The sequence below is a fragment of the Camelus bactrianus genome, chromosome 7 (genome assembly GCF_048773025.1).
Source record: "Camelus bactrianus isolate YW-2024 breed Bactrian camel chromosome 7, ASM4877302v1, whole genome shotgun sequence".
Taxonomy (NCBI): domain Eukaryota; kingdom Metazoa; phylum Chordata; class Mammalia; order Artiodactyla; family Camelidae; genus Camelus; species Camelus bactrianus.
Genome location: NC_133545.1, coordinates 38,281,730 through 38,308,671, shown reverse-complemented (window position 1 = coordinate 38,308,671; position 26,942 = coordinate 38,281,730). Strand labels below are relative to the sequence as shown.

Genomic DNA, 26,942 nt, shown 5'->3' with positions numbered 1-26,942 from the left:
GTTTGAAGATCATCTCGAGGTAAGAGAGCTGGACAGTTGCTCCTCTCCCATCTGTCCCCACATCAGGCCATGAATGTGGTCGTACCAGCCTTAACTCAGGGTAATGGGCATTGTGCACATTTGTGAGCTCAACTTGAAATCCACCTCTGCCACTGACAAGCTGTATGATTTTGAAAAAGTCGTCCATCTTCTCTGAGCAGCTGTTTTCCTGTTTGTAAATGGGAGTTAGTCATCATACTTAGTGATATACTTAGTTAATGATAAAATCATAGGATTTTAATAAACATGAAAGCCACAGCAGCTAGCACTTAGGAGACACTTGTCACAGTTCCAATCTTGTTGAACTTTTGTGACATGGTATTTTTGGTTCATGTGCATCCTGTTCTACAAACAGGTATATACATCATGTTTGGATCTTCTCAAAGTCATTTTTACAGCTAACCTTTCAGGATAAAACCAAAGATGCAAATGGTCACCACGCTTTCATTAGCATAAGTGCTAATATAACGCAGCTGTCCCACAGCTATAAAACACTGACGACCGTGTCTCTGCTTGGCATGGGGAATATTATTTTTTCTCTTACTGAGCCGATTCAATACTCAACTTTGTCATTATTTGAGTTGGAACTTTAGATTGCTGCATTTTAATGCACTCAACTATTAAGGATTGTTGGACAGCCGTGTGCAAATATTTTTGTTCTCACGATGCAGCCCTGGTCCAGGTAGCCCAATGGGCAAAATATGATTTACACAAATATTATCGTTTCTATAGTGTGTACGAAAAAGAAACCTTAGAGCAGAGCAGGAGAAAGCCTCTCTCTCTCTCGGAGTTGGGTTATCACAGTTAAATTGGCTTGTAAAGAAGGGACTTTTCATCCCTTCTCATCTGCCTCTAATCTCAATCTGTTCCTGGATGGATTTTTCTCTTCCCCAAAGAGCAAAATCTCATTTGCTATCACAGAGTTTTCCTGCCAGGATGAAGGCAAGACAGGAAGAGGGAGGCTAGGAAAAGCTCAGCCATGTGCCAGGATTCTGGGGACTGTCTGAAGTTGATATCAATCTTCTTTTGTCTCTTTCTGCCCAGAACAAGGAAGTGACCTGTAAGAGAGAGAAGTGTCCAGTGCTGTCCAGAGACTGTGCCCTGGCCATCAAGCAGAGGGGAGCCTGCTGCGAGCGGTGCAAAGGTGATTTATGTCTTGGCCGCCTTCTCTTTTGGCTGTTCCTTCAGGCCCTTCAGGCATTTCTATTTCTCTTTCTCTCACCTTTCTCTTCACTCAGCTCTTGGCTGGGGGGCAACAAGTGGGTGTTGGGAGGGAAGCTGGGGGTTGGGGGGTTGGTGGTAAGGGAGCTTTCTCCTAGTGGGGGGATGAAAGTGTGGTGAGCATCTGCATCGCTGGCTTATTTTCTAAAGTAAGTTGTTAGAATGTCACAGAGGAGATGTGACGTGATGCTGCATGTGGCACACACACACGCCAGCCTGTTTTGTTAAGAAGTTTCAAAATGGTTTTTCCAGTCTCTACGTTTGCCCTGCCCACCTCTGCCAGAGGAGTCTTTAAGACCAATTTTTTATCATTTTGGTCCCTATTAAATTTTTTTCTTTCCTTCCAAATTAAATGTAAATTCCTCCCTCTGTCTTTGAAGTGTCCCTAAAATACTCTTGCTCCAACCCCATCTCCCGGAGCTCTCCGGCACGTCTCCCTTGACCACGCTGTTCTTGCCTCTCTGCCTTAGCCCAGGTCGTGTCTCCCTACCTGTCCAGTTGCTGCCTGTGCTCCAGGTCTCCCAGCCCTCCTTCATTACTTTCCCCGTTAAGTTTCCATGGCATCCAGAAGTTTGCACAGACACTTTAGTGACATGCTTTTTCCCTTTCATTGTCTCGTTTGTGTTCAGTAGATCATCAGCTCCCGAGGACAGGAGCCAGGTCGTGCTCTGACATCACCTAGTGTCTGTCAGCATATGTGTGAACAGTGCTTCATAGAGTGTGGTCCCCCAGGGGTCAAAATGAGCACAGTGGTTCAGGATGTGGGCTCTGGAATCACACTGAGTCAAGTCTGAATCCAATAGTCCTGGGTTGTAAAGAGATTTATCGCCCCAAAGATGCATCCTGGGTTGCAGAGTGTTCCCCGAAAGTTCACGGCCACTAGGATCCTCAGACTGTGACCTTAATTGGAAATGGGATGTTTGGAGATGTAATTAGTTAAAATGAGGTTACACTGGATTAGGGTGGCTCCAAATCCAGTATGACTGGTGTCTTTATAGGGAGAAGACAGAGATGCACAGAGGAGGTGGCTGTAACAGGAGGGAGGGGCAGGTATAAACACCTGGGCTCTGTTGCTCAAATTTGGATTCACTTGCTCTGGGGAGGCAGGCTGAGCACCTGTCTTTTAAAAAGCTTCCAGGAGATTTGACACACAGCTCAGCGGGAACCCCTGAAGGAAATGTTCACCTAGTACAGGTGATTTCTATCCCACAGAAGAATATAACCTTTTAGAGGGGCCAGGGGGAAGCCTAAGAGAGCCATCAAAAAGAGCCCTACAGACACCAGGGACACCTACAAAAGCACCTTTTGTAGTGACAATCCACGAGCCTCTACACTTAATGAGGATCCTGTGAACTTTTCAACACACACTGTTATAAAAAATCCACCCATCCACCTGTTAAGGATTAATGATGGTTTGTGAGTAACTATGGTTATTACAGGAAACTATAATAATCGTTTGTTAATGCCTGAAAGTAAATAAATAAATTAATTAAAAAAAAAAAAAAGACAGAGAGGCAGAGGTTGGAGCTGTGCTTCACAAGCCAAGAAATGCCTGGGGTTACCAGGACCTGGGAAAAGGCCAAGAAGAATTCTTTTCTAGAACCTTCAGATGGAGCAAGGCCCTGCCAACACCTTGCTTTTGGACTTCTAGCCTGCACAACTGTGAGAGAATAAATTTCTGTGGTCTGAGGCCGCCAGGCTTGTTCTCGCTCGTTCCAGCAGCCCCGGAACACTAATGCCCCAACATTTCCACTTGAGCCGGTGGAGACGTGGGACCTGTCTCTCCCCCGGTTCCCTCGTCTGTTAAACGAGAGTAATAATTGTGCTGGGGGGAATCAGACAGGAAGATACACTCAGAGTGTTTAGCACAGTGCCTGGCATGTAAACATTTCTCAGTTAATACAAGTATAATAGGTCCTCTGGAAATACTTGACAGACTTGATTGTAAAAACATGTTTTCTGAAACCTTTTGAAGCAGGAGAAACCAACCATTGGCTTCTTACCTCTTTTCTACGGAATTGGGAGTCAGATGTTTTACCCATGTAATTTCTGAGGGCTACCAATGCAAGATCTGAAATAGTAATTTCTTAGGAATCTCCCAAGCAGATGGTCAGATAAAGTAATTACAATTAAGAGTACGTTACTGTGCCAATGTGTGTCTAAGTTACTGTTGTTTCACCTTAAAGAACCTCTTTTATTTCATACTTTTTTAACTTCTGATTTGCCATCTTCATCTTGCAAGGTGGCCTGGAGTTGGCTGCCACAGGATGCCTGAGGCTTACGGTCCATTTCCCGTAATCTATAGTACAGGAGGGCACTTTCCGTTGCTGTAGTGTGTAACCTTCTTTCCTTCTTGTGCTGCTGTTTTCTTTATCATCATTCTGTCCTCCGATTTTCCTAGTCTTCCAAGGGAAAGGGATACTTGTGACAAATACATTTCCTGAGTATTTTTGAGCTTAAGAAGTCTCTTCAAATTAAACTGGACGCAAGAACAGATCAGTGATCTTGGTGTCCTGAGTTCTCTTTCTGAAGGTACTGTCAAGACATTTTGGCAGAGGTCAAAATCCCCAGCCAGTGCTTCGTGAAGGTGACTTCATGAGAGAAACTCCTGACTTTTCAGGCTCAGGAGGAGGGTATTAAAGTTGCCCCCTTCATTTTCTTCTGTTTCTACTCTGTAATACAGTGTTTGCCTCCTGGGTTTTAAGGGACACAGTTGTATTGGCCCTTAGCTACTAGTTTATTTATGTTTTTCTGATTAGAGGAGTTACATATGCTCATAGAAGATGCTTTGAAAAATAGTCTAAATTGTGGCAAGGCAGAAAATAAATTACTAATAGCCCCACCACCCGGAAGTAAGAATTGTTAATATTTGAGGTATTTTTTTCCTGTTTTTTTTCCCATGTAAAAATGTTTACTAGTTGATATCTTATTACTTGTACTGTATTATTTCTGGTTTACTTTCTCCCACTTAAAGTCAGGGCATAACATCTTCTCAACTTATTTTGAAATATTGTCCTTAACGGGTACATCAGAGTCTGTGTGGAAATGTACCAACATTTATTGGGTCCTTTCTCTGCTTCTGGGCGTTTAGTTGTACCCTGGATTTTAGCACTGGGCAAGGGTGAGTACAGGTAACCAGCAGTAAAGAAATAACGACCAAAAAGAGCACCAACAAGGGTCCAAGAGAGGAGATCTTGGTGTTAGAACAGAAACCGCTCTGGGTTTGGCCTCCCAGGGAATCTGGGTAAACCTTTCCTTCCCCCCATCTCTTGCCCTCTGATCACACAGGGGAACAACAAACCCTGAGTGTGGAGCAAAGATTCTGAGACGGCAGCAGTGCTTCCCGAGGCTTCTTCCAAGGAGCGTGCGCCATGCCAACAGTGGGGGATTTGACTTTATACAGAGGGATTCAGTGAGGAATCTATTAATGAGGAGTTTGTTGATCATATTTTATTTTAGAGCAGAAGGATGTCTAGGCAAGATTATCCCAGGGTTAATTTTTTTTTTTTTTTCAGTCAATGCGTACATCTATTTGACCATGAGGTAGATATTATTTATGAAGCCCATTTTGCAGATAAGGAACTGACTTAACAACCTGCACAAAGTCACAACAAAGTTTGAACCGGCCAGCCGGGACTTGCACCCAGGTCCTACAGACCCCAGGCCCCGTCCTGGCGGCCAGCCGCCTGTGGGGCTGGGGGAGGGCCCGGGACATCCGTGCCCGGTGCCCCGGATCCACAGCCCGCGCTGCTCTCGGACTCCGCGCTGCCCCGGAGGCCGCTGGCCACCTGCGGGCGGAGGAGGCGGGGACCTGGTCCCTCCACGCGGGGTCCGCCCGCGATCCCGGCATTCCTCCCGCCCTGGCTTCCCGCCTCCGCGTCGCGCCCCCTTCTTGGCTTCCGGGGCGGGCCCGGACTCGGTGGTAGTGACTTTAAAGACACGCGGGGTGAACCTTGGCCCTGTTGTCTGCCCACCAGCTTCAGGGTCCAAACTTTTTAATCAGATCAAGGAAGAGTCTGCAGTGATTTTTTTCTTAGCAAAGAAATGGAGCCTCTTGGTTTTTTGGATCAGTTAACGCGTGGTGACAGGAGAGCTGATGGACTTAATCCTGCTGTACTTTGGAAGGCATTCACTGTCAGAGGTACCACCTTATGCTGTTTTTAAAGCTGCTTACCTTGTAAAGGTGAGCACAGCACGTACCCAGCTTGGCAGGACATGGGTCTGCCAAGGCTTCCCAGCAGAGACAGCCCTTCTAGAAGTTTTCCTACCTCCGCAGGCACACGGGAAGGGAAGGGGGCATCTGGTATGCTAACTGAATGAAGCAATAGTCCAAGCTAGTTGCTCTGAGTTCCCCTTGAGTATTGTTTCTGTTTGTCCTTCCTCCTACCTGAGGGAGTCGTGAGTGTAAACAGTGTTTCTCAGAATGCAATGGCCCAAAGAATCACCCGCGGAAATGCAGATTCTTGGGCCTTGCTCAGGAATAGTAGTAACGGAGATCCTCGCTGTCTTTGTCAAGATTTCAGGGGCTCGTAATGTAGTCCTTACTCGGAGCCGGGCACTGAATCTGCACACCCTAGCAAGGGAGGGCCTATCACAACCCCCTTTTACTCATGAAGAAGTGGTGGCATTGAGAGGTTTAGTGACTTGCCCGAGGCCACAGAGCTAGAAATGACAGAGCTGGGGACAGACATCAGGGTTGCAGGCCTGCTGTATCGGGAGCGGCTACACTGGCTCCCTGAGGCTACATTCTCAGGTCTCCACCCAGACTGTCATTGGGGGCTGAGGCTTGAGAACCACTGCTACCAGGTAAAGAAAGAGGAAGAGAGAAGGGGGCCCTTCTTCATGAAGAAAGGAGGAGCACACCTGTGAGAGGCTCTTTTTGCAGTCAAATGCTCTACCACTGAGCTATACCCCCTCTGTGAGAGGCTCTTTTCGATATCTGCTCCAGTCGGCGCATCTTTGGGGTGAGAAATCCCTTTGTTCTTCACAGCCGTGAGGCTGTGATCCTTTGCTTTCTTACTATTTTGAAATTTTTGTATCATTAGAATGATGGTATAAGAAAGAGTAAAATAATGACCGGGAAGATATAAGTCAAATGTTGAGATGCGGGTGAATGCCTATCAAAACTCTTTCCTACATACTCAGTCGGGTCAGTAAACAGCAGGGAGCTGGGTGGGATTTGAGCTGAAAGAACTAGCAAAGAACCTTCTGTCATTTGTTGAAACTTTTTTTTTTCTTTTCCAACTTCTCTTTCTTCCTCCTTCCCTTCCTTAGCATAATTATCTTTAATTTGAACTTTAATTTTGAATTGCTACATTAATACATTATCATTCTAAAAATGCAAACAGAAAAGGGCATCAAGTCTCTTCTGAGCTATGAAAACCAACTCTTTTCAGAAAGACAATTGTTATCAACTTACTGTATCCTTCCCACACCTTTTTCAGTTTATTACATTATACATGTACATATACATAAGTATGTAATTTTGTATGTGTGGTTTTATTTTTTACATAAATGAAATAGTACTTATTCTTTCACAATTTGCTTTTAAAAAATATCTCTATAATAATATGACTTAGGCATTTTTCCATGTCAGTTCATGCTTTTTAGTTGCATGGATTCCACAGCATAGATGTACAATCATTTATTTCACATCTCCCTACTGATAGACGTTCAGATTCTCAGTTCTATGCCAAGCTGCAAGGAACCAGCTTGCCATTTTTATTGTGCCCGCATGTGTCTGATGCTCAAAGACAGAAACCTAGAAATCAAAGTACAGTGGGGCGAGGCGTGCATATGTTAAATTGTAATGGACAGTCATCAGTGGCCTCTAAAAAAGGCACAGCTAGTCTCCTTTCCTATTGCCTTGAGAGTTTTTAAGCCTTTCTTCCTAAAAGATGATACACTAGAAGGGGAGTTGGTTTTACACATAGCAACAGTTAGGCGAATCCGCTGCTTCTGCCTTAAAAACTTGCCCCTATAGCCATGTTGCCCACACGCTGCCCATGCAGCCAGTTCTTTTAGACACGTGCACGCTCCTATCCCAATTCTTTTCTGTTCTGAATCTCTCCCATATTTTCCTCCCCCTTTCTGTGGTTTTGAGAGAAATGGTATCAAACTTCTTCTAAAGAACCTAGCCAAGGGTCAACAATTACTTTTATGTTTTTCAGTGGAACATAGAGAGTGCAGATAGTTGTCAACAAATTAAGATTTGAATGATGATATTTTTGCAAAATCTCAGTGCTGGTGAACTGAAGTTATAGAATCAACTCAATTTAGAATATAGACTAGATGAAAAAAGTGGGAAGCCATTCTTGTTTCTAAGAGTGATTTTTTCAGTGAGAAATACCATCATCATCACTCTCATCCTAATTATCAAACGTACTCCACATCTGACGCATTTGAAGACTCTGTGGTTATTACTTTTTGTTTTCGATGCTTCCAATATGGGGAAAATGTGGAGAGAATGCATATTATCAGCTCATTCTCTTAAGAGACAATCTCCTAAGAACTTTGGGCCATTTAAAATTCCCATATTTTGTTACTTTATGTTTATATCTATTTTATTCTGTATGTACTGACCAAGATATATAGGCCACTTCTGTGATTAGTGTATTTGGGCCACTTCTGTAATTACTGTCCATGGTTTATTTATAATTATATGAAGCCTTATTTCATGCTTTAAATAATTATAGAAGTTTACCTTTATTACATCCGTAAAGCCCTTACTCATTCTCTATGGGTCTTTACGGCTGTTCTTTGCTTGAGGCCAGGCTGCTTATCAGGAACACACATCACGGATGACATGGTTCCTACAGGAAAACAAGATCTTCTATATGCTGATCACCTTCTGGTGGGATGAAAAGTGGAACCTGCTTGTATTTACCAAGAGCTCTGATCCCTTGAGAAAGCTGTGGCATTTGCCTTTCCACTTCGTATTGTTGAAGCCCTGTGGGTAGTGAGGTGTGAATCATCCGGTTGATTTTAAAATCTTTATCCCCACCTGTTACCTTCATAGGCGTTTCCCCACAGTGCTGAGTTAGTTGGTTTATGGTCACCGCTTAGTCCTCACAACAGCAAGGTAATTTCTGTGAGAAAACAGGAGGCCTACTAGAGAAGTTAAATCATTCATTTGCCAAGGTGTTCGTGACCCAAAGATCAACCAGAGGATGGCCAAGGAGCTTATTCTACTGAGGGGACAAGGAAATACCAAACGGGCGGCAGGCGGGGAGGTTCTCCAGGAAAGGCATATCAAAGTGCATAGGGAAAGGGAAGGGGGCCAGCTCGTGGGCCAGGGGCTCAGGAGTGCACTGGGGAAGGCTTTCCAGAAGAGGCAGCTCATTTTCGTGATCAAGAAGGAGCTCACCACATCCAAAGAGTGCTGTTTAGGGAAGGGCTCCCAGGTGAAGGTCATGATGCACACAAAGGCATGGAATAGTTCTTAGGCATTGGCCGCCACTCAAGATCACCTAGGGAACTTATGAAAATACCAGTTCCTGGGCTTGTAAGTTTTTGTTTATTGATTGTTTGGGGGAGGGTAGAGGGGTCAGACGCAAATGTGAAGAATCCTAATATGACTTCTACTTCTTTTCCTCCAAAAAAGATGTTGATATTGAAAACTCAATCATAGAGTAAATCAGCTGAGGACAGAAATAGGAAAGCTCATATTTCCAAAGGGATTCTTAAGAAGGTTTTGTGTGTGTGTGTGTGGATGTGTGTAGGCACTTGTGTTCCTGTTTGCTTCAGTCAGATGGCTCATATGTTCCATTTGTTCATTCACTGATTCAGCGAGTATTTCCTGAGCCACATGGCAGGTATTTATGGGATGGCACTGCTCACCAAATTGTTCTTACCTTTTCTGAAGCCAGATTATTCTTTAAAACAAAATAGTAAGTAAATTATAACTGATTCTTCTCAAGCAAGTGTTTCAGTGTACTTTTCAGATTATTTTATGCTAATAATTGTCATACATTTTTCATCCAAATAGCCTAATAACTGGGCAAAAGATTAATCTAATTTGGAAAAACTCAATATTGTTTGATGAAAACAAATGAGATCATCAAGAGTCAAACAGATGGTTTTGGCAGCTTTTCTGTGTTTACTTGGACGGAGACTCACCCTTTAATTTGGGGTTCTTTCATGAACAATAATGTACTTGTTATCTGAATATATGTTTGTTATTAGTGGATCATAAATGAATAAGATGTATTTCAAACATTTATAGGTCAGATTCCATCCTCTTTCTTCATATAGAGCATAAAATATTAATTGTCTACAATACTTTGATGAAAGATATAAGAAAATAGTCTTTCATTTGTCAAATGGGATTTGTTTTCCACAGTCTTGTTTTTGATTTTTCTGTGCTCCATCTTGTTTTTCTATGGGTTGTGATCCCATGGGTGGTATTTTCTTATAGTTTAATTTTTATATTTGATTAAAAAATATCCTCTGATTTCTCAGAAAACAAAAGGAAAGAGGCAAAATATAAATATGTTGTACACTGATTTCCAAAATCAGACAGCCATCCCATGTTCTGGTAAATAATTAAGGAGCAAAGCATGCATGGAGAATTTTAGGGAGATTGGGTTCATTCAATGGACCAAGAGGTGACCAAAGTCAAAGGGAACTATGAATAATAGTAAAAGATTGAGTATTATTAATTAGAGCTTGCCTTTCATACAGTACAAGGCTATGAATAAGAGACCTCTTCTTGTGTTGCTTCGAGAATAACCTGGAAGATGACCAGGCCTTTCAGAATCTTGCTCTGTGGCTGTTTTGGAGGGAGTCAGCCATTTACCATATATAAGAATGAGCATTTAAAAAAAAACTTAAAAAAATAATTACACTCCCTGTGTTGACAGAGTAAATTATCCTATTGTTTATACATTTTTAAGATGGAAAGGTTGAGTAAGCCATGCATGTGTCAATCCAGTTGTTTGCTTTTAACCAAACTTCTTTTGAAAATCATAACCGTGCATTGTCTGTTGCCCAAAACAAAAGAGCAGCTCTTTCCTCAGCCTCTGTTTTCCTTTCTTTCAGACATGACCAAATGTCTTTGGTAGCTATACATGATTGACCTGGATGTAGTTTGCCCCAGGTTTCATACCTCAGATACGGAGTGGCCTGCCTTAAGGTTGATAAAACTCATCAGTCACTTTAACTACACTGTGAATTAGATTTAGAAAATATTTTGGAAAAGACAAACCCGAATCTTTAGGTTTCCATAGACACTGTTATATTCATCCTGAGGGAAGGTCATTATCATTCTGATTTAAGAAATGAAGAAGCAGAGATGCTGAGAGAGGTGAAGTGATGTTTTTCAGGATCCCACAGTTGCTCAGGGGTAGCGGGGCCCTGACCCCCAAAAGCTCCGTCCTTCTTCCTGGCATTACGTCCACCGCCTGTGAGATCAGGAGGGAGGAGAGACCTGGAGAATTAGGAGGACTCTGGAGATTAAGCAGTGAGAAAGATGCTGGCGTCAGTTTTGTCTGCATCAGTTTGGTCTCTGTCACCCCACTTCTCCCTCCATAGACTTTGACAGTTTGGATGGACCAGCAATTTCAAAGGAAGTATGTGGGCAGAGAAGCTTTGTGGAGATGATTGGAAACAGCATGTGGCTTAGAAGGTGGTGGCTTTTCTTACTAATTGACATTTTGGGGGGAACCCGTAGGTTTCTTTTCCTCTTCAGTATCCATGACTGTACTGCAGCCAAAATCCAAAGAGACAATTTAGAGCTTTACTGTTTTGTGAGAATGTGTATGCCTGGTTTCTGAAAATATTTTTAATAGATTTAATTGCATTCATACAATTAAAACTATACAAAAGCGTCTATTATCAAAGTAAAGCTTCCTCCGACTGTTGACCCTGGCCACCTTGTACCCTTTGTTGGTGATAACTATTTTTCAGATCTGTGGGAATCCTCCCAGAGCCAGTCCCTGCACACACAGTGCAGTCTCCACCAGCTGTACTCCTAGCTGTTTTAATGCTGAGACCCTGACCTATCACTTAAAACATCTTAGGAAATTGCTTTGCTCTGGAAAACATCCCCTCCATTGAGCTACTCAGTGCCACTGTTACTTTTACCATGATTTTAACCTAGGAGAATCCGTAATGTTTTTTTGTTGGAAGTTGTTAGATTATGAGATGCCTGCATATACATTATAACCTATAACTATTTGAATTTTTAAATAATTAATTTTATCTATCCAATCCAGAAATTTGAGTAGAGGTTGTTATTATGTTTTTATGAGACTGACGCCCTACCTACTGCGCTAACGAGGCAACTTATTATGTTTTTAAAGACAAAAAAAAAAAAAAAAAGGGAAACTTGAGAGATTTCTTTTTCCTCCCTCCTTTTCCCTAACTGGAAAAAAGATGTATAAAATGTTATATTTCATAGATTAGTTTCCCATAATATAAACCAGGCTGTTTTGGCATTTACATAAAAATGACCCTATTTGTTTGAAAAGATCTTGTTAACATTAAAATCATACATTACAAAAATCTGTTTTTGTTGTTAAAAACTTGTGAGAAAACTTAAAACACAGATCTGCTTTCCTCATCAAATATGTTTCAGCCCTTTCATTCATGGTGTCATCGTTTTAGATTCCATAGGATTTTGGAAGGCAGTTTAAGGAGTTTGTGATTGCCTTTAAGTTAGAAGATTAGATTTCCAAGGCTTGCTGCTGACTTGAGCTGCATCAGTTTTTATTTTTCTGAAGTGGGCAAGTTGTGAATGTTCCTCATTGTGACAGAGGAGGATGGTGGCCCTGGTCCTCTAGTGTATCATATGCAAAGTGTTGCCATCAAGTGTCTGCCTGGCAGCTGTATCAGAACATGGGCTCCTCTCCCATGGCTACCAGCCTAACAGAACTGCCTTCAGCTACAAATGCCCAGTCTGTTAATTTTCTACTGATGTCTAACAAGTTATGACAAAATTAGTGGCCTAAAATAACACTTGGGATTTATTACCTCACAGTTCCCATGGGTTAGGATTCTGGGCATGGCTTACCTGGGTCTCACAAGACTGCAGTCAAGGTCAGTCAGGCCTGAGGTCTCATTTGAGGCTCAAGGTCATCTTCTAAGCTTGTGTTGTTGTTAGCAGAATTTGGTTCCTCGCAGCTGTAGAATGGCTTACTTCTTTAAGGCCAGCAGGAGAGTATCTCTCTGACCTGTAGACTCTTTTTAAAGCTCATATATTAGGTCAGGCCCACTCAGGATAATTTATCTCTTTAATAACTCATAGTGAAATCTATTAGGGATCTTGATTACACCTGCAAAATCTCTTCATCTTTGCCATGGGACATAACCTAATCTTGGGAGTGACATCCGTCACATTCACAAGTCTTGCCCATGCTCAAGGGCAGAGGATTTCACAAGGTGGATGTATCAGGGAGTAGAAGTCTTGAGGGTCACCTTAGAATCTACCAGCTGTATTCAGAGCAGCTCTGGTATGCACAGGATGTAGAAGCAACTGTTAAGAATGGCCCTTAGAGCTAGGATATACCGTATGGACCCTGCACTCAAGTGCTAGTAAGTGCTCCCCCTTGGCTGTTCCCTCTCCTCCTCTAGTTAGGTGGCCACCAGCCCGCAAGGTCTGGCTCCTGTTTATCCCTCTAGCCTCCTCTCATTCTGGATTCCTGCGGGTGAAAGACTTTCTTTTATTTCTCTCAGTGTTCCGTGCCTGATTCTTGTCATGGGTCTTTGCACATACGGTTCTCTCTGACTGGTGGCTTTTCCACCCTGTGTCATCAAGTTGACTTCTACCCTTTTTTCAGCTTTCACTTCAGGCATCAGCCCCTGGCCTCCATGGCTACTTGCCATAGAATTAATTATCTCCTTCTAAATGCTAGGCACAACTGTGGTATCTCATTTTGATTTTCTGTAACTCCAGCTGAACTGGAGGTTCTGTGAAGGCAGGGATTGTAGTATGCTGAGCTGTGATCACTGTGCCTGTCACAGAATAGTTGAATATAAGTTGGAGAAAGGCAAGGAAGAGAAAGGAAAATTGGAACCAAATTCTAGTCTTTCTACTTCAGTATGGGTCTCATAATAGCAACTGCATATTTAATATATTACTATTAAGCTATACATCTCAAGTCCTTTTCAGAATTGAGCAAGACTTAGAAAAAGTTGAGTGAGAATTACAGAGAGAATAAAAATGAATAAATAGGAATGAAAAATGGCTGGATCTCTAGAAACCATTCTCAATCTCCTGACACTTCACTGGTTTTCACTGAATTCCATACAGGTTTAAAAAAAATCCCTAAAATCACCATAGCCTAAGTGTACTCTCATGTTGTAGTGGCTGCAGTATATTTTAGTACTTGTAGACTTAGTGATAACCTAAATGTAATTTTTGGTAGATCTTTCACTGTATTGTGCAAAGTTAGCAGATAATGTATAGTCATGACTTCAGATTCCCTAGTTACCACCATTTTGATATGATTTTGTGGTTCCTTGTATAAAATCATATAAAACATATTTAAAAAAATTTTTATCTATTTTTATTGAGATTAACATTGGTTTATAACATTAGATAAATTTCATGTATACAGCATTATATTTCTACTTCTGTATACACTACAGTGTGCTCCCCACTAAAAATTTAGTTCCCCTTGTCACCATATGGTTGATCTCTTAACCCATTTTGCCCTCTCCCCTCCCCTTCCCTGTGATAACCACTATTCTGTTCTCTACATGTTTGATAAAGCACACTTTTAATTTGGCTTTGAGTTTTCTGCAGCTGCTCTGAAAACTGTTCTGTGACTGCTTATGACTTGCCCACCGTGGAGAGTAAAACGCTCTGCACTTTAAAATGACTTTCCCCCCTCCTATCTTATATTTCACTATGGGAATGGAGTCACCACGATGCTTACCATCTCAAAATGTCTTAGAATCGAAACAGTCTTATATCCTCTGAGATGTGTAATAACATTGTTTCATGGAGGCTCTTAAACTGAGAAAATAAAGCGAGGTATTCTGAATGGAAAGTTGGACTGCATCATCAAAGACTACAGGGAAGAAATAATTTGACACAGAAGCCCCTAAGTTCTATTTAAGTTCTCTTATTTGCTGCTTAAGTTTGGCAACTGCAAAATTGAAGCTGAGTCTGTATGTGTGAAATGTATCTATTTGTGAAGGTGCATGAATGTACATGCATCTATTTATGATTTTAAAGATGACCATCATGCTGCAATTATAACCATTTTTGGGTTTTGATCAGAGAATACTCTCTGCCAGTCCCTCTAGAAGTAGGCACAAGTTTCTTTTTCTCTTTTGATCAAATATTTTACGTTGTCTTTTCAAGAGGTATCTCACCCTGAGAGCTAACGTGTATTTGCTGTAGAACTGTATCTGCTGGAGCGGCTGACGTTGAACAGGACCGTGTGATCTTGAAGGTGAACAAAGTGCACTGGTGTGCTCATGAACTTGAGTGCCTCCTTCACTCGTATGGGCTTATCTACACCAGGGCCACCTAATTATGTTCCCAGCAGCTTGGCGGTTAAAGGGCTTCAGATGTTTATCTGCAGACGTGCTTGGGCATCGACCGGCTGATGGTTAACACATGAGGCAGCCCTCTGACGACCTGAGAATGTCTGGACGTTCTCCGAGCCATACCTGGGCCCGGCAGAGGGATCAGATTTAAACACACACTTGGAGGTTTTGAAGTTTGGGGTTCTGGAGACTGTGGATGGCCACCTTGATGGGGCTGTGAATGCAGTGTAGCAATTTCAAACCTCTAGTGGCAGGACCACATTGGAATGCTAAGTGCAGACACCGGGGTCCTATTTTCAGGCATCTTGACAGGGAACTTCTGTGCCTCAGGGCCTCAGGATGGAATAGTTATAGACTCAGTCATTTGAAGAATGAAGGGAAAGGGGGCTGGACCTGGAACTAGATCTGGAATCAATTCCCAGCGTTGCCACTTCTTGTTACTTGACTTTCACTAAGCTGCTTCTCTCTGGGCTTTGGTTTCCTCTTCTGTAAAAGGCAGAGGCCTTGAACCTGAATGTGCCTAGAATTGCCAGGGCTGTTTATGAATTACTCAGGGGCTCAAGTCCCACTCCAGACCAAGTGAAATGTAATTTCCAATGAGTGAGGCCCGGGCATATTTTTTTTTTATTATGGTAAAATACACAAAGCAGAAAATTTACCATTTTAAAGTGTATAGTTCCGTGGCATTCAGTGCATTCACAGTGTTGTGCAGTCATCACCACTGTCTATTTCTAGAACTTTTTCATCATCCAGACTGAACCTGTATTCCCATTAGTGACTCCTCATTCTCCCTTCCCTGCAGCCCCTGGTGACCTCTATTCTATTTTCTGTCTCTATGAATTTGCCTATTCTAGGTGCCTTGTAAAGTGGAATTATCTAATATTTGTTCTTTTGTGTCTGGTTTATTTTATTTAACGTGACGTCTTCAAGGTTCATTCATGCTGTATCATGTATCATAATTTCGTTCCTCTTTAAGGCCGAATAATATTCCATAGTATGTGTACACCATATTTTGTTTATCCATTCATCCATCAGTGGACATTTAGTTTATTTCCACTGGGCATTTCTATTCTTTGTTAGCCCCTTGGTATTTCTTTTGGTTAACAATTTTGGAGGCCACTGGAATGAATGTTCCTCTGATTAAATTATGAGTTTGTGTATACCAGGTTTAGGAGAAGGAAGGTGAGATATAATGTTATAACTGGAAAGATGTGATTGTTGGTATCCTTAAGTATTTTATCTAGGTTTATAGAATAAACAGCATGACCTCTGATGCCAATAAAATACCCTAAACTCTAGCCAAATGTTCATGGCCTGCTGTTAGGAAGAGAAAAATTTTATTATTTAACATTATAGTTAAAATAAATAGTTCTGTATACAGTGATGTTCTGAAGTGCTTATTTCTCTAACTCTGTGTTCAGTGACATCGTGTTGCTAGCTCGGAATTGTCCATGGTGGTCATATTTAGACCTTGGAAATTGGAATACACTAAAAGGTCAGGGCTTTTCTCCTCTGGAGAGCTGATTGTTAAACACTAGGAGCACACCACTGACTACCGTGTGTTCGGTATTTTTCTTCTTTTTAACAATTATCACTAACAAAAGAAATACAGTTTTTACCGTCAGCCTTTGTTGAAATCCAGAAGTCCTTGGTTCCTCTTGGATTTGGAAGTGCAGGAGATTGACAGTACAGAGCTCCCGTGATGTGTCTCCATGTCAGCTCTGTATTGGTCAAAGTGGAGGCTCATCTTTTGGTGGAGATTCCTCCTCATTCCTCTCCAGGTATGACCACATCCCTCAGTGACTGCTTTTCTCAGCAGATATTTGCTGTGTCTTGTACAGAGTCTGCCCACAGATTAAGGTCTTTTTCAATTTTGTCCTGTTTTAGAGAGGGTGAATTCTTCTCTTTAATGTCCTTATCTACCCATGTTTCGAATGTAACAAAGACCTACCTCTGGTTTCATGGTATAAGATCAGAGAGGGCTACACCCAACCTCCCAGCAGACTCTACATACATGTTGGGCTATTTAATCAGACATCCTTTCTGCTGACCACATAGTTCTAAAATCATCCCAAGCAAATGAGGCTCTGCTCAGACTTTCTAGAAAAGAGCCCAGGTAAAGAAGGTGGCAGATAAGAGGCAAAAGATGGGCTGCAGGAATCTGCATGTTCACAAGCCCCCTAAGGATGCCTTTGGTCCTTGGACTGCTTTTTGATGAATTCTTCCCTAAAATGTACTAGGCAAACACTGACAGGCTTCATCCTGCAGTGGGAGAGGCTCCTGGATGACGTGTGAATCAAGCCTGACCTTCCCATATAAATTCTTCTTAAAATGCTATAAAAGGGGTATGCCCAGCAGGGGCATTTTGTAGGCATAAAAAACTTATTCTAAAATTTATAGGCAAAGGACCTAAAATAGCTCAAACAATTTTGTAAAACAAGAATAAAGTGGGAAGGATCAGTCTACCCAATTTCAAGACTTACAGCATAGCTATAGCAATAAAGTCAGTTTGATGTTGGTGGAAGGATGGACACAGTGATCAATGGAAAAGACTGGAGAACCCAGAACTAGACTCATCCAAATATGCCCAACTGATTTTTAATAGAGGTGACAAGTTAGTTCAGTGGAAGAAGACAGACCTTTCTGACATATGATGCTGGAAGAATTAGACATCCGTAGGCAAAAAAAGAAATGTGATCTAAACCTCATATATTATACAAAAATTATCTCAAAATTGATCATGGACTTAATGTGAAATGTACAACTCTAAAACATATATAAAAAGCATGTAGGAGAAAATCTTTGAGACTTAGGCTTGGGCAAGGAGTTTTTAGATTTGGCACCAAAAGCACTTCCCATAAAAAGGAAAAACTGATAAATTCGACTTCATCAAAATAAAAAAAAAATTGCTTTGTGGAAAACCTTGTGAAGAGAACAAAAAAATTAGAAAGTGGGAAAAAGATATGAAACAGTATTTCACCAAATAATATATGTAGATGGCAGTAAAGCACATGAAAAGATATTTTACATCATCAGTCATTAGGAAAATGCAAATCAAAACCACGGTTGCCAAAGCTTAGGGATGGAGGCTGTAAGTAGAGTGAGTGTAGTTATAAATGAATAGCCTAAGAGGTCCTTGTGGTTATAGTACAGTTCTACATGTTGACTAGTTACACAGATTTTCATATATGATACAACTGAATAGAAACACACACACACACACACACAAACACACGCACACACACACACACACACACACACATGATTGCTTATAAAATCAGTAAAATCTGAATAAGCTCTGTGGACTACACCAATGTCAATTTCCTGATTCTGATATTGTACAATAGTCATGCAAGATGTCAGCACTGGGGGAGGCTGGGTGAAGGGTATGTGGAACCTCCCCATATATGTATTTTTTATACCTTTCTGTGAATCTATAATTGTTTCAAAATATAAAAGGAAGAGGAAAAAGGAGGTGGTAAAATATTCCCAACAATTTTTTTTTCTCAGTGAACTATACACATTCTATTCAGTCAACCATAAAGGTTACATCTGTGTAATGTGCTTCCCAAAGTATAAAAATGATGCAGGGCACTACATTAGTCACACAAATGATGTTTCATATGTGTGTTAGATACTCATTTCTTCTTTCTGCTGGTCAAAGAGGTTTTCACTGATATCTTTGAAATTATGTTCGGGAGACTGAGGATTCCATTCGTGACTTGGAATCTGTAGCCGCCATAATTTATCCCATGAGGTTGTTGGTTGTTTTGCTGTCTTCAACTAAATTTAATTTTCTTAAGCTGCTCCTGTGCACCCCAAACTGTGAAACATGTTTCTGTTTTGAAAAATGCATGAATCCAACCTGAGATGTTTGAATGTGATCTTTTGATCCCTCGTTATTTGTTGCTTCTTATTGTCAAAAGGCCTGAGGCATCACATGGTTCATAGCCAAAGTTAAAGGCATTTAGAACAGAGTTTAAATGTAAATCCACAGAATCAGGTCTTGGATCTTCAGCCACAAAACCTGCATTTTACTTTATGACGCTGGTTTTCAGACATCGCTGGAACATGGTGTTACAGTGTCATGTAAGTGAGCAAGTGAAAGACAGCACATCGTCTCCCCAGGGGTATCATTTCTCCTCTTGAAGCTGCCACTTTCTGAGCTTCTTTGGTGCACCTCGCGGGACCTGATTCATGAAGGTGGATTTTGGAGTAAGATAAAAAGAGTGGCTGTGTGACCTGGACAAAATAATTTAGCTTTTCTTTCTTTTTATTTTATTTTTTTTTTTAACTTTTTGTTGGGGGGGGTGGTAATTGGGTTTATTTATTTATTTAATGGAGGTACTTGGGATTGAACCCAGGACCTTGTATGTGCTAGGCACGCACTCTACCACTAAGCTATCCCCTCCCCCCAAGTAATTTAGCTTTTCTGAGTCTGGTTCCACATTTTAAAAACCAGGGGTAAATTGTTTTCTGCCCTAGAATGCTTTTTATGAAAATAAATTAAATCACAAGTGAAAATTCCAAGTACAATGCCTCAACTCACCTGTAATAATTATGCAATGCTTTTAGTGTTCTCTCTTCTCCTGTTGGAGGGTTATTTACATAATATTTCTGAACATATTTTTAGAATTCATCTTTGGAAATAACCTCTAGTGACATTTTCCTGCCCACATTAGAAAACCAGGCTTATGACTTCACAGGACAGTCTCTCCTGGTTTTCCCTCTTCTCCCAGTTTTGCTCAGTATGAGCTCAGCCTAGTTCTTTCTTTTTTGCCTGTCGAGAAGCCGTGGGTGCTGGCTGTTTGGCAGTAGGGTAGCTGCTGCAGTGCTGATTCAGCCTAGAGGTAGAAGCACTCTCGGATTTAGAAGTATTTATGGTTAAGACCAGATCAAATGCGGCAATGATGAGGGATGTGGCTCATATAGAAAAAGTTGTTGCAAGCATTTTTGTCCTTCATGCATTGCATATTTCCTTTATTGTATTAATTATATTAAAAGTTTGAAAGCATATTTTATCAAATAGAAACCTAACTTATTTGTGGCTCATAGAATGTGTCCTATTACCTTAACATCAATACCAGATATTGTATGTATTACAACACTATAAAGTTATGAGATGGGTCCTGTAAGCCACAATTTCATCACCTTACAGACTTCAGTAAACCCATAGATTAGAAATCCAAGTAAGTCACATGGAGATTTTGTGTTCCTATATACTGGTAGAGTGAGTTGAATTTACAGGTTATCTGTACTCATCTGATATTTCTGTGTCTTTAGGATTTTATTCATAAAACCATCAGAAATTAAGTTAAATAGTGTTCTGCCATTTATTTTTCTATTGTTGACTATTTCATTTCAATCATCTGTTTAATTCATCATTGGGAAACAAAACCAAAAATATATAGAAAAGAATGTTCTGTAAAAAAAAAAAAGAAACAAAACTAAAAAAAGAGAATGTTGTGGCATGGGGGCACATGCCACTCTTTAAGAACTCAGTTCACGGGCCTGATTCTTTCTCTTGGAATTGAAGAAATGGTTTGACTATAAAATTCCCATTAGCTAAAAATAAGCAAAATTGCCTGCAGGATTCATGGTAGGTACAGCCTTGAAGAGTCATAAAAGCCTGTTTTAAATGAATTCCTAAGGACATGATTTAAGCCCTAGAATGACTAGTCAGATTTTATGTTTATCCCTTTTGATTATACTTCCATATGTTCCTGGAGACCAGTGTCCAAAAGTGGTTCATTAAAAAGATCATATTGGTCTGGGGTAATTTGGGGCTTATTGACCAAGTCCAGGGGGTGGGGCTGCCTGATGGGGTGGGGCTGCCTGATCAGTTGGCCCTGCCCTGCTTCCCTGGACCATGTGGCATGAACTGACTTCAAAGACCCCATGGTTGGTTTAATTTTAAATAAATATGGCAGTTTGCATGCTACCCCCACCTCAAAAAAAAAAAAAAAAAAAAAAAGAGAGAGAGAGACAAGAATAAACCAGTAATTTGGAAGACCAAAGTGGATTTTGAAAAGAAAAGACATCCTCCTGAAAATTAACTAAAAATTAACTTTGCACATTGTGGGAAGAGGGGACTGAGAATATGTTGACAGGCTTCTCATTTCTAGGGGTGAGTAGGTGCTGGGATGCTCAAGGACTCTCCTTCATTGTGTTCAGCCCTAGCCGGCCTGGTCCATGGTGGAGTTAGGAAGGGGGTTGGTGTAAGAAGTGAGAGACTTTGACATCTGAGTTGCTCCAGGAAAATGTGGTGGAATAGTGCATGAAACTGGTCTAGTTGCCAAAGGAGAGTATGTGATGGCCAAGGAATCTCATCCTTTCTGCATGTATTTTTTTCCTGTGGTTTACAGGAATAGCTATATATTGGTGCTTATTATTTATTACCAGTGAAATGAAACATTTATTAAATACCTGCTACACAGAAAGTACTGTAAACAACCTAGAAATAGACATTTGAAAGGCCAGATGTTCTTGGAGAAGGAGCACAGGAGCACACCCTCAGTGGGGAAGTTTCCAGGAAGGCTTCCTGGAGGCTGTGACCTAAGTTGAGTCTTGGAGGAGGAGTTAGCCAGGCAAATAAGGTGAGCCTGGATGGCTCATGTGTCATTGTCGGGATGATGGAGATGGAGGGAATGGATGAGACCTGGGTTTTTCAAAGAAGGGGCCAGTGTTTTCAAAGTCATAATGATGCAGGAAAAATGGATGTAGGGCGAGAGGATGGCCATGTCCTAGGTCTCGGTTGAGCCCCTGGAACATGCCCCACCAAGTGTGGGTCCTTAGCTCCCTGCAGGAAAGAATTCAAGAGCGAGCCACAGTTGAGTAAAGGTAGATGTATTTAGAGACATACACAATGCATAGAGTGTAAGCTGTTTCAAAAGGCAAGAGAAAGGCCACAAGGTGTGGGGGTTGGATGCTCAGATTAGAGTAGAAGTAGTTACACACTTCACAGACAGAGTGCAGATCGTCTTCAGAAGATGAGGGAGCAAGAGGTGGCCATGAGGCGCCCTGTTGCCAGTTTTTATGGGCTTGGTAGCTTTATATGCTAACAAGTGGGAGGACCATTTTAACTACCCTGGGAAAGGGCTGGAATTCCCAGGAAGTTGGCCATTGGCCCCTCTTTGACCTTTTATGGTCAGCCTTGGAACTGTCTTGGTGCCTGTGGGCATGTTATTCCCCATGCTAATATATTACAATAGGTGTATAATGAATCTCAAGGTCTACTAGAAGTCAAATCTCCCACCATCTTGAGCCTCAAGGCCTACTGGGGGTTGAATCTTCCACCATTGTGATGTTAATTGCTGCATCATTCCTTGAATGGCTGTGTCCTGCTTCCTTCCTTCCTGTCTCAGCAAGATGAGATTCTCTGGCCATATTTGGGGGGGGGATTCAAAGTGCAGCATGTTTGCAGTGTGGTGAGTTTGGGAGCAGCAGATAAGAGAATAAAGAAGTGAGTCAAGGCCAGACCTGATAGTTGTATATGCTGAGCAGCTTGAGTTTTATATTAAAGGTCAGTAGTTTTCAATCCTGGCTGCAAGTTAGACTCCTCTTCCACTTCCTACTTCCAGAGGCTCTGATCCAGTTGGTCTAGAGAAGAAAGGTTGGGGATAGGTACCAGTGTACAATTCAGCCCAGCTGAGAACCATCAGTCACTGATAGTTAAAGTGTGTGAATGAGTTAAGAAGACCTGGACTTGAAAGAGCACACACTGGTGGCTGTGCAAGGAGGATGCTTGAAGACGGACCCTGTCCCAGTCAGGAGCAGCCAGTGAGCCTGCTGTAATCGTCCAGGTGAGGAACAACCAGCAGCTTAGTTGAGGAAGTGGAGGAGTGGAAGGAATGGAAAGATACTTAGAAATTTTTATTTATTTTTAATTTTTTTTTAAGTTTCTTTGAAGGGTAGGTATTATTATGTATATTCCTTAATGAGGAGCCAGGACCCTGCCCCAAGGCTGCACTATTGTTTCTTGACTACTCCTCCCTTGTTTCTGCATTCCCTCCCTTCCCTGATTAGCAACTGTCTGAATCTGCCCTTTGGAACTCAGGGAAGATCAAGGAAGCTGAATGAAGCCTGTATCCTGCAAAAGAGAAACAAGGGACAGAAAGGATTTGTACCAGGGAGTGTTGGGTGGTTATATAAGTGGGGGCACCAGGCAGATAAGGTTGAGGAGAGGGAGGATGATCCGGAAGATGGCAGTATGCCCACCTTCAGCATAAAAGGGCTTTACTTCCTCTATAAATGAATGCCAGCAGAAATCAGTTGGAACCTGGCTGCAACTGGGTGGTAGTAACAAGGACTTAACTGGATATGATCCAATTCTCATTGTAATATAATTAACATTGTGGTTTAGGCCCCCACCATGGGTTTTTCTGTGTGCATCATGGGTAAGGACATGCACAAAAGAGGGTGAGCATGACTAAGCCCTTCAGGGGCTAAAGCCATCAATCAATCAGAAGACCACCTCTGAGCAAGGGTATGAGAAGGGGGCAAACAAAGACCATTGCTATCTGCCCTTGAATCAGCTTGCTTCCTGTTTTGGGAGGTGTATTTTCCCTTTGCTAAATAAAACCTTTAAGATCGTAAAAAAAAAAAAATATATATATATATATATATATATATAATTTAAAGAGAGCATCTAGAAGATGTGTGGGGGTGGGGGTGGGTAGAGGAAAAAGGAAAATGCGGTCTACTTGCCACAGAGAAGCCCTGTAAGATAAGGACAGAGTGTCCCCTAGATCGGGCACTTAGTAGGGCAGCTGTAGCCCAGGAGAGTGATGTTTCAGTGATGGAGGCAGAAGCCGGATAGCCTTGGTTGAAGAACTTGAACCTATGGAAAGAAGCATTCAAGTTCATTATCATTAGGGAAAGGTGGATAATCCCAGGGACCCAGATGGAGTTCCAGGAATGAAGGAAAAAGGCTGGAAAGGTAGATTGGGACCACTTTGTGAGGCTGTTGGTTGCCAGGGGTTAAGTTATTGGCAAAGGTAAGATCCAGTTCTCTGCTCTTAGGCTAATGTTAACATGAAAATAGAGAGGATTAAGACTAGAAGGGTGAAACTGGGTGGAGCTAAGGCTCATTAGAAGGCCAGTGCTATTTTCTATGGACCTGATGATTTTTAACAGCTATTTTAACAACAGAATGATGAAAATGTGTGGTATTCTCTCTCCCTTGGGATGATGTGGCTGCTGAAAAAGGCCACAACTAATAGGAAAAATGAGTTTTATTGCTTAACTGTGGATTCAATTTATTTGTGTTCTTCCTGTTTCCATTGCCATGTTGTTTTCTGGGTTGAATAGTTGACTAGGCCAAGCTTCTCTACATTGCATTGTAGAATGTTTAGTATCACCTCTGGCCTCTATGCGCTCACCCTCACATGTGACAACTGAAAATATCTCCTAACGTTATGAAAAATCCCTTTGGAGGGGGTTTAAAGGGGGAAGGCAAAATCACCCTAGATTGAGAACCACAGATTTAGATGTATTGTAGTGATTTTATCAGAAAATAACCACTTCCTCCTGCTGCAGTATAGATGGTTTTAATGAAGCTTGTGAAATCTGAAAAGCTTTTTATCACCAAAAGAAAACTAATGAATGTTTATAAATTCTGTTGTTGAAAGCTGATTTAAAAATATTTAAAGAAAAAAGGAAAGCCGCTTTATTGCTTGACTAACCATTCCTCTGCCTGCTTCTCTTACCCACCCTTTCATTTAGTTCCCAAATCTGCTAGCATTTAATGTTTATAAGGACAGAGTGGATTTTCATTCCTAGGCCATTAAGTCCTCAGTGCAAAGGGTATAGTGAATTAGAAAGTGCCCAAATAATACTGCCGGTTTAGACCTGGATGTAAAAATGTGGATTTCATGTAGGACCTGATTCTAGCGTTAGTTTAATACCTAATGCCTCTAGCTTTGAGTAAGCCACTTTAAGCTTTCTCTGCAAATATTCTTATCTGTAAATGAAGGAGAGGAAATATATTTTCTGTAAGTTTGCTTCTAGTTCTGAAACAAACTTGTCTTCCACTAGAGGTAGTTTGAGAAACACTGCCTCAGTGTGTGAATGGGAATTTTTCTTTGCCCCTCTTTCTACCCAGGCCAATAACAGGTACTTAATACATTCCTCTTCTGGAGTTTCAATGAAAAGAGGGGCAAGATATTGCCTGTCTGCCCTATTAGCAGTGTAAAGTTAGTGGCAAATAGATTTTATTGTAAAGAAATTTGCCTTACAGAGAAGAAGAGGTAATTGTGGTAAATCTGAGGTTCGCTTTGATTGTATGTATACGGGAGGCTTCATGTTGCTCATGTTGGTGTCTTTCATGAAGATAACATGTGTTGCGTAGAACGTGAACCCAAAGAGCAGTAAAAAAAAGTCCATTTTAAAATTGTCCTATTTGCAAATGTTAGCCACTATATATGAAAATAGATTTAAAAAAAAAAGAAGAAGAAGAAAAATAAATAAATAAGTACATAAAATTGTCTTATCCCCAAGAATCCCTTACATATGACATCTACCAGAATGCTTGGTCTACTGGAGTCCCTAAAACCAGTTGATGATTTGAGGGGAGGTGAAGAAGGAGAAGGTATGGATTCCACTTGTGAAGGAGATTAACACAGATGTTTTTGAGGCTGTTCAGTCACTCAGACTCATCCAACATTTGGCACAGTCTACCACACGGACTCGGGTGTGGTAGACTGACATGTCTCAAGGGCAGTTAAGCAATGAAGCACTTCACTGATTGACCTTGGTCATTCCACGTTAAACTGGCGAAGGAGCCGGCCTTCCAGTTGAGTTGTCTGAAACAGAAAACACTGCTGGGTTCCCTGCGTTGTGGACCACTTGCGCCAATACCTTTTATCCTGAATTGCGTAACGTAATCCAGAGCAGCCTGCCCTTCTCCTGGGAGCCCTTGCACATGGCTTGGCATTGTTTGGGAACAGTCTCTGGGTATGCGCTTCCTGCCTTGTCTATACTTCCTCCAAAGTGAGAAAGGCAAGCCCTTTGCCTGCCCTATTAGCAGCATAAAATCACTCTTTCTTTCAGTGTTTTTTTTTTTTTAATCCAGAGGATGAAAATATATAACATATTTGGAAACTCCACTGGCAGACTTGGCAGGCGTTTCATATTTACTTGGACTTAACATGAATTGGATTTGGTCCTCTGATTTCCCTGCCTCCATCTCTCGGAACAAGTTATTTATTATCCAAGTGAGTCTGTGGCAGTGGATCAGACATGCACATGGCATGTCTATTGTAAGTGCATTTGTTCCGTAAGATTTATGCTAGCCCAAATTGTTTTCTATTGGTTTTCATTGTTGAAAATTTACTGTATTCATTCTGGGTTTGGCGTTAAGTATTTGTAGTGTGCTAGGGGTTTCTGTGGTTGAACATTTCATCGCTGTAACACTTCATGCAAAGGAAATTAAAAAATGTATAGTGAAAGCATTTCCCTAATATGTTTCCAATCAGCTGTGTACTTTAGTAATTTGATTTGTAGGAACTGGAGAGAAGAGTATTATTGAGCTATCTTCAATCATTCATAATTCTCTGGGAATTCAGATCATGGCTCCATGTTTATGAAAATGTCTATTGAAATTTTCTTACGTCCGTTATTCTGTTTGTATGTATTGAGGATTTTTTTTCATTACCACAGCAGTATCTAAAGTAATTCAAGGAAGGAGGTGAGTCTCTTCTCTGTATCTTGGGCAAGAAAACCTGATGTGAACTGAGGTTGATTGGCTTGCCAGAAGCCAATCATTGGTATACAGAGGCAGGCCTTTTTATTTCTGCGTTACCCCATGTGTGTGTTCCTGCTCCTGTACCCTTTGGGCTGAGTAATTGGACTGTAATTGGTAAATTCTTTGCCTTGTGGGCTCCTAATAATGAAATATGCAGTGACTGGAGGCATAGACAGGTGTATCTTCCCTGAAAATGTAACTCGTGGGGTGGAGGGTGTTATTTGGATAAACTAAATCAAAATCTAGGCTGCAATCCTTGCACTATTAATTCTTTGGCTCTTTCTCCACGGACTTAAACTAACTGGCATGTTTCCTTTTTTGAGGATCTCTGGCCTTTGACTTTGAATGAGCTTGACTTCTGTTTTGGCTAGTGAATGGGTATTTGATAATCCATACATTGTTAGTTTCAGATTTCCTTAATCTGGTTCACTACCTAAAAGTA

At 41.3% G+C, this 26,942-nt stretch overlaps 1 protein-coding gene across 5 annotated transcripts in view; it reads left to right on the top strand.

Annotated features, from left to right (window-relative positions):
* Positions 1 to 26,942, top strand: part of BMPER (BMP binding endothelial regulator) — a 266,365-nt gene that overhangs the window by 57,773 nt on the left and 181,650 nt on the right. For all 5 annotated transcript variants that reach the window (XM_074367258.1, XM_074367259.1, XM_010970983.3 and 2 more), the window contains one exon: positions 1,084 to 1,183. In XM_074367258.1, coding sequence (XP_074223359.1) covers positions 1,084 to 1,183 — 100 coding nt within the window. The remainder of the gene's footprint in view (positions 1 to 1,083; positions 1,184 to 26,942) is intronic.